The 8,504-nt window shown below is 41.9% G+C and overlaps 1 protein-coding gene across 6 annotated transcripts in view; it reads right to left on the bottom strand.

Moving 5' to 3' along the window:
- Positions 1-240: 240 nt before the first annotated feature.
- The window catches only part of SASH1 (SAM and SH3 domain containing 1), a 558,296-nt gene continuing 550,032 nt past the window's right edge, over positions 241-8,504 (bottom strand). For all 6 annotated transcript variants that reach the window (XM_061991675.1, XM_061991677.1, XM_061991678.1 and 3 more), the window contains 3 exons: positions 5,511-6,646; positions 4,804-4,935; positions 241-4,024 (listed from right to left, as the gene is read on the bottom strand). In XM_061991675.1, coding sequence (XP_061847659.1) covers positions 3,764-4,024; positions 4,804-4,935; positions 5,511-6,646 — 1,529 coding nt within the window. In that variant the 3' untranslated portion in view covers positions 241-3,763. The remainder of the gene's footprint in view (positions 4,025-4,803; positions 4,936-5,510; positions 6,647-8,504) is intronic.

Here is an 8,504-nt window from a genome sequence, read left to right as displayed (position 1 = left end):
GAGGGATGCTTCTAGTCCTGGATTATCGGGGATTTTCATACTTTTTTTAAACCTTTCTCTCCTGCTGTAAATATGTGTGGAGAGTGCTGACAAGGCGAAGAACTAGAGGCTTGGTAACCTGGAGGGAGAGGGCCCGGGATAAAAGCAAAGAAATTAAATAGCTGGACACAGCTACTCAATCAGTAAATAGAAGGTCTGTTACTGAAATTAAAAACCACCAAAAAGAAAAGAGAGAGACCAAGGAAATTTATTTACTTTTTATCTATGAACAGTATGACATAATTATAGACAAGTTTTGATACACAGGAAAACCCTTTTGTCAACCATTTTTTTTCTAAATGAAACAGCACAATAATCTTTACACATTCATAATTTGTTTTTTCTTTTTTTTTTCTTTACAATACACAGCTTTCTTGGGTTGAAGCAAATTGCAGGACATATTGAGTACTGGTATATTACAGCTACTTACATCATTTAAGAACAGCAAATGGAGAAAAATAAGTTATTTAAATATTGATTTCATATACAGAAAGTGCAACTTTGTTAGTTGTTACATAACTTGCTCGACGGTTTTGATTCCCCAAAGGATGTCAATTAAAGATAAAAGTATCTTGGACCAAAAGTATTATTTATTCTAAAAATAATACAGTACGACTGCACAGCTGTGACTTGGTGAATCGACCACTATTGCTGCTCTTAGAGATGATGACCTGCTTGAATAATGCAATGCTTAATGCTTCTGATCACGCTCCCAGTTTGCAATCAAAGCCAAGCTCGCAAGAGAGCACAGGGAACCACGGGTGTCCTTGCCACCTGGGTAGTAGCAGAGGGCGATTGATCAAAGCTTACGGTTCCGATGGCATTTGGTAATATTTTGGGCTTGCTGCTTTTATTGATAAATAGCTGTTTGAGTTACAATGGTACAATGGATAGATACTTAACATCGTTAGCCTGAGCAGAGCAGATTAGGATTCCAGCAGCAGGTTTCTTTCTCGCTTCCCAAGAATTAATGAGCAAACTTTTGCTTAAGAGAACTGAATGGTTGCAAGGAAATGTAAGAGGTTATGGCTCTCCAACCACACCGCCTCATCTGCTTGGGGAACACCACCAGTCACTGAAACCGCAGCAGGGAAGCTCAAATGCTGAGAAGCTTAAGGCTTTTTTAGACTAAAACATAAACTAAAATGGTAGTTCAAGTAAGACCACAGAGCACAGTCTTAAAAAGAAAAACAAAGCAACTACTAAAACTCACAAATCTCAAACTGCTCACTCTAGTCCTGATGAACCTGACTTGGTTTCCCTGGGCTACATAATGATTTAAAGGTTTTTGGATTTACAAAGAGTGTTTGGCACACAGCTTCATCTTATTTCCATGAATCTCCTCCCCTTACTAAGAGAGAGGAAAACAATTAATAGGGGAGGAGCTTTATTCTGTGACTTGCCTTCCCTGCAACACGGGGAAATGTATTTCCTTCTTTATTGCATATCGCCAGCTTGGACTTTTCCCTTGCTCCAATACAGCTGCTGTCTACTTCTTCTCAGTTCTGGCCCCTGCCAGCAATCCCAGGAAATCTCAATACTCTTTCCATCTCCTGCTTATTGCTAGTCTCCATGTGCTCCTCAGAGAGGAAAAACAGACAAATCATTGTTATTAAAAAGACAGTTTCCTTTTCTTTTTCAGATTTTCACCAGCTGTGCAAAACTCCTCTGCTGTACGTTTCCTGATGCTGTCATACATGCTGATTATCCACACACCAAAGACAACATTACAGAAACAGATCTGGAGGAGCTTTGCTTGAGAACAATTTCAAGTTACACCAGTGAATTTAGTTGCCTTCACATGACAGTGTTCAGTAGACAGTGGTGAAACATGAATCAAGGGAAGTAAACCTAACACCTGTCAATTCTGTCCGCAGCCAAATGAATTCACCTGCAGTAAAATGCATAGTTCACCTGACTTAAAACATGACCACAAAAGGACCATATATAGTAAGGAATAGTGGAGTAACCACAATTTTTTATTCATTAACCTGAGAGCGTTTTATCTGGAAAAGTGTCATTAGCTCAATATTAGGCTAGGCACCAAACAGTGAAGTGCCTTGGCTGGTTTTGTACATAACTTGATGTCAGAACTGATATTGGAAGCAGCCACACATCCTGGCCTGTGCCCAGGTTTCCATACCATCTCCCTTTACCTGCCAGAGTAAGCATGCTCTGTCTTCCGTGGAGCGTTTGTGCTACGAGTAGTTAAAGGAGACACCATTTATAGACCCCCAAAGAAAAAGCCAGTTATGTGCTACTCATGATCATCTATATTTGGTATATAAAATGTGTACCCATATAGAAAAATAAAATCTGTCATTAGCCACATATGTGAATGGAATGTTTTACATGGATTTAGGCAGAAAAATATCGTTACATCATGGAAAAATGGTTCACCACACATGCCAGAACAATGCCCTCTTCCGGTGAGAGGTAACATTAACACAGTCACGAGGGATACCAACTGCTGTAAAAATCACAGTGTAATTCATGGACTACCACAGGATTTTTTTTTTCAGTCCACGCAACGGAATTACTGGTTCTGATGATTTCTGTGGGACACAATTTGCTTTTTCGATGCATTGTGTCTCCCACAAGTGAATTTTCATTTGCAGAAACCCACTGTTTGGAATCGATATGGTCAGGATACCAAGTCAAAGCTGCAGCAAAATGATTGACAACAGAACACAGTACACAGAATATGATTAAAACAAAAAGCAGTTACATATATACAAGGCAGTATATCTTGGAGCAGTTTAGTAAATGCAGGCTGTAGTGAACAAGAAGTTAGCCTGACAACCGAAACCTAGCATAAACCCTGCATTTGTAAAAGCATCTCTATGACAGAAGGTGTTATGATGAGGCATTTTATAGAAGCTACTTCAGCTGGAAATCACCCTAAGTGCAGATTAAGGGTGACCGGTTGAAACAAGGCTTGGGAAAGATGAATACTGGTAAGTGAACGCTAGGTAACTGCTTAAAAGCTTATTTAAGGCAAATAAAAAGCTGATTGCTAGAAAGCAGTTATACAAATGACCTCAGCTCTGTACAAATAAAAAGGGGCTTCCAGACTCTCTGCAGGTTAGTCACTCTGTAATGACCGACGGACTGTACTGACAATTAATTCCACTCGCTTGGCTTTGGCCTAGCTAAAGGCTGTGTGGTGGATTGGGACCTTCACTGAGCAAGAGCAAAGATGACCTGGGGGATTTAGCTCTAGACTGCTAAAATAAACAGAAGGCATTTGCCAAGCAGCTTCTACTGGAATTTGCACCTTCGCTTGTACCCAGTCTTTAGCACAGACTGCAGGTACCTGGAACCTAGATGTTTAGAAGACCCCCAACCTAAGGAGCTCTCCATAGAAACAGGGCCTATTGCTAGCACAGCTTTCACAAACTTGAGGAAAGTGTGCAAGGGTCCCTTAATTCTGTGAAGCTGTCTGAGTCTCAGGCCAACCCTGTGCATTTTAAGAAATAAGAAAACTTTACAGGGGATTGAGGTGGGAGGGAAGTACCACATCTGTGTTACCTGGTGGTTGCTTCTCTTCTCATTCAGTTGCTAAAGACAGCAACAGAAACATTTCATATCCTTTGAAGAAGATATCTGCCTGTCCTTGGGAGCTGCTTCCTTGATCCCTTTAGCTACGTGAATTAGAGCAATATTGGTGCAGGAAGAAGCAGTGGATTCTTGACCAGGCAGCAATGCCACATTATGGAGCATGTTAAATTGCCTCTGGATCAAGAGGTTTGAAGAGTCTTGCTGCTGCCAGGAGCTTGCTTATGTGCCTTTCCTCTGTGATGCCAGCTTCTTGAAGGCAAGTTTGTGACAGAGAAGGCACTTTGCTCAGTGTGTTGAACCCTGCTTCTGTGAGCAGGCTGGAATACATAGGTAGACCAATGGAAATCAGCCAGTCAGATACAGAAGTGATGAGTCCAGGGGATACAGGTTTTCGGCAAATTTCAGTGAGCCCTCCACTTGGAATCTGGACAGTAAAAGGAAGAAAAAGAAAAGAACCCTTAATGTTAAACACAACTGGATTCTTTTACCACAAGCCTCCTTTTGTTGGTTTTTTTTTTTCCTTTTTATTCCAAACTGTTAGAATTTCATAGCAGAAGTTTCAACTTCTCTCATGTCACAATTGTTGGTATGAGAATGGTGTGGGCTGAAAGGCTAAGATCACCTGCCACGGGAGCTAGAGCAACAATTTTGGAAATGCAGATGCTGCGGGCAGTATCTGTCTGTTTGGGTGACCCTCATGTGCCATTGTGAGTTACTCTGAGAACAGTAAAAAATACCCAGTGAAGGGACTTTCTAGGGCAATCCATTGAATTTCTCAGGAGGGTAAGAGAATAGCAATTTTGCCTACTATCTCCTCAGACAGAGGTAAAGCTTTGGATGGTTTTCTCCTTTCTGTTTCTCCTAAGGAGAACTGGACAATGGGGTAATTTAAGAAATCAAAAAGGAGAATAAAACCTTTCAGATTTCAAGACATGCCACCCTCAGTGAGCAAGTCTGTTACCACATTCAAGACTATTACTCAGTCAAGAGAAAAAGCTATCATGTTTTCTTTTCAACTGCCCTCCTTTGGGATAGGGGGAGGTAGCTCTTGCCCCTTTAATATCCCTACCTATGTTGTACCTACTGGGTGTACACTGGGAACACTTTTTTACCAGGTGTTCACAGGTATCTCTCTTTACCAGTAGTCTGTCTGTTTTTAAGTCTCCTCACAAATATCAAAACCAGGTTTATGGAAATACTCACTGCCATGCGATGCTGCTTCCTCAGCTGCTTCACCCGGATTTGGTCCATGTTTGTGGCAACATCCTTTTCAGGCTGGTCTAAGTCTTCAGAGTACCTCTGTACCAAAGCCTCCGGAATGCCACAGCGACCATGCTGAATGGTCCAGGCCAGACACAAAGGAGACAGGACAGATGAAAGAAATGTGTCAATACAGGCCACTCAATGCAAACATGAAGAGAGAGCAGGATGGGGACAAGAAGGAGCTTTCTCTTGAGATTCCATGAAAACTAAAAAAGCAATCCCTTAAAGGAAGGACTGAACCTTAGTACTCCTTCATTCTCAAAAACATGTCCCAATCACTATGCTATCAGTTCAGACTTCCTAGGAAGCCTAAAATTCCCTTATGACTTCCTTTTTCAGCTCTGCTTCCCCACACTAGCAGAGGCAGAGACATTTCCATGCCCACTGCCACTGAGGTACTAGTGGTCTGAAAAGACAAAGGTTCAAAATCAGTCTGGGACGTCTCAGTCCCCCCATAACACAAAGAATTACTTTAGACACAAGGCGTGATGGTAAAGACAAATGCGGTTATGGAATATCTAATGTCCCAGTGATTTATGGTTTACCTAGACTGGTTACTCATAAAAATGCACCTGATACAATGAATGAAAGACTATCACTTGGAATGCTAGTAGAACAGAAACGCTGAAGCAACATCCCCCACTTACCTTGTCAGAGTATGGTTCTTCAGTAAGATCAATGTCTTCAGACTGCAACTTGTTTTCTATTACTGTTTCCAGATCCATTCCCCTGCTACAGGAGACTTTCCTCGCTGAAGCAGGACCTAGCTTTATCACATGCTGCTGAACGCTAGCAGTCTCTGGGAGCTCCGCCAGCCAGGGTGGCAGTGGGCTGGGAGGGGCACTGGGCTCCTGTTCAGAAGATGTCCTATGGACAGGTACTTCGTGACAAGTAATGGGAGTGGACGAGCTGGTCTTTTTTGCTGGCAAACATGGTGCTTCTAGACTCGAGTGGTTCCCACTTGTGGTCACGGAAGGGTGATATAATCCATTAGAAAGGCGTTCTCGGCATTTTTTGGCAGGGACGGGAGGCGGCTGAGAAGGATTTTTTGGTTGCATTCTTGCCTCATTTGTGCCTTTTTGCTCAGCTTCTAGACCTCCCTTGAGGACTGGAGCATAATCAGCCCGTGCAAGGTCACGAAAGCCTTTACTTTGTATTTCCAGAGACGTCCTTGTTGCACGATGTGTCACTAAGGCATGAGCTTCACAGTTCTTCAGGGGGAACGGAGCAGGCTTTCCACCTGCAGTCTCCATTACGGAGCAGTCCAATTCCTTAGCTCTTCCCTTCTGAGAACTAGCAGCTCCTTTACCCTGCTTAGCCATCAAGCCATCCACCATATGGCTGCCTCCAAGAGACTGAGGTGGCAGGGCACAGCCAGCTGCCTTTTTTGCTATATCCGGTGAAGCCTGAGGCAAAGAACCTCCTTCCTTGCTAACGTCCTGCAGGTTAGGATTGGATTCTCCCTGGAGATCATCCAGCGAGTGAGATCTCGGCCATGGATCTACACCCTGGGGGTCATCCAGAGTTTCATAGCTCCGACAGACAGCAACGGGCAAACTTCTACGGTTCTTCTTCAGACCCGTAACAGCTGGAGGTTTGACAGAGCTCTTCAGAGCACGATGCGCAAAACCCAACCGGCTTTCTTTTTCCCCTTGCTGTAGAGTTTCAATTGACTTGGTCAGGGGAAGCGTAGGATAATTTGACAGTTGATTTCTGCTGAAGTCCTTAAAGCTATGCTCACTTGCTGATTTTGAGGGCAGGAGGCAGGTCCTTCGAGTTTTACCTAGAAGTAAATAAATCCCAATCCATCATTAAAAAAGGTAAGACTCTGCAGTGTAAACAATAGATCGCTTCTAAATGCCTGTGAAACCAAATGATTTACCCTCCTTTTGTTATCTCCAAATGTACTGGAACTTGGTGCCATTTCAAGCGTGTGAATTTGTGAGCTTTAACCTTATTAATGAAGAACTGGTGAATGTCATCACAGAAGGAAAACACATTTAAAATACGTAATATCCTTCCTACTCCCCCAATTTGCAGAGATTTGAGGTTCAGCTCATGCAAACCTTTTTCAGTGTAGAAATATCCTACAGTTACAACTGATACCCTATACCCGTTATATGAACTGGTTTGACCTCACACAGAAACATCTCAAAAGACCTACCAATTTTTTTTGCCTAATTTGTTTGGGGTATCGCTAATTAATGTTCACCTTCTAATGAGGTTCCCTGCATTGCTCAGGGAGTTCCAACTGCGACCAACCTTACTGTTATTCTCACGTCACAGTGCTTTATTGAAGTGGAAGGTCTTAAGAGATGTGGTTTATGATTACAACCGCTTAAGATGGGATGATGTGAATGAATATGAACTGCATATTCTTCATAAGCTTTATACTTTTACAAGATATGCACCACTGATTTGAAACAGTGAGGTCCATAAAATCTGCTTGATAGTAGAATTCTGATCCAAGGGACCAAGCTCATTAGAATCTTGGTTAGTTTGAAATCCAAGGTCATTGCCAAATACTGCCGAGAACTTAGTTTTTTTAAATTTCCCTTTTAATGAGATGGAAGTAAATCTGCCTTGAAGCAGGCGACTTCTCAGAAACAGTTACTGTTTTCAGGGTGACAGCAATACTTTTGCCAATGTACAGTAAGCTTTCTAAAGTCAGGATAGATAAAGCTTGAAATATCTTTTTGCAATGGAAAAAACAAAACAGAACAAACCGAAACCCAAAACGAGACACCCAACAGATTTGGCTAAAAGGTATCAAAGGTCTGTAAAAACAGGCAAACAACGGCTGCCAATTAAAGGACCAATTATAAGTTTTGCTAAATTCATTGGAACTGAATTAATCTAGTGTACTTTTAAGCAAAAGATGCTCTCTCCTCATACCACTTGCCTTGAAGGCTTTATCCTGAAAGGAGCTCTTCTCAGTTTAGCTTTTGAATAATATACACTGCTCACTTTGAATACGAATGAAAGAACCAGTTCAACCTAAAACAGAAATAGCTTGCTTTCTCTCTATCTTTCTCTGCTCAAGGAGTTTAAAATACAAAGCATCAAGCAAAGAAAATGCAGGTTACATTTAAAGGGAAATAAGGAAACATTCCCCTCAAAAAAAGCGAGTTGCATTTACTGGTACGGCAGCAAGGTTATTCTGTCTAAAACAAAGGTGTGCCTACAAACAGGAACTCCTTTCTCAGAAGATGTATGGCTCACAGTTCAACTCAAACTTAGTATTATCATTTCCCCAAAATGCTAATACAGACACATGACACATTAAGTTGGCTCCCTTGCTACCACCTTTAGCTCAGGTAGCTCAGAGAAGTAGCTGAAAGACTTCTCTGCCAGTACCTTTCCACGGAGCTAGGCCACCAGCTCCTGAAAATACTTACAGCCACATTAAAAAGACATGGGCAAGAAATGTTAAATTCATTTTTTTAGTGCCTTTGGGCACTAATGTCGATATGAAATGAGTATGGAAAGGAATGTTCTCTTTCCATTATTCATGTTTGCTGGTACATGTGTGCCTTGTGCAGTGATTCACCATATTGTCTGGGGCTGGCTGTCACAGCTCACAGAACAAAACACACATACCTTTTCAATCTGAAATATCGATCAGGGGTTATACAAGTTTC

The sequence above is a fragment of the Colius striatus genome, chromosome 2 (assembly GCF_028858725.1).
Source record: "Colius striatus isolate bColStr4 chromosome 2, bColStr4.1.hap1, whole genome shotgun sequence".
Lineage (NCBI taxonomy): Eukaryota > Metazoa > Chordata > Aves > Coliiformes > Coliidae > Colius > Colius striatus.
This window is presented reverse-complemented; position numbering and strand designations above follow the sequence as displayed.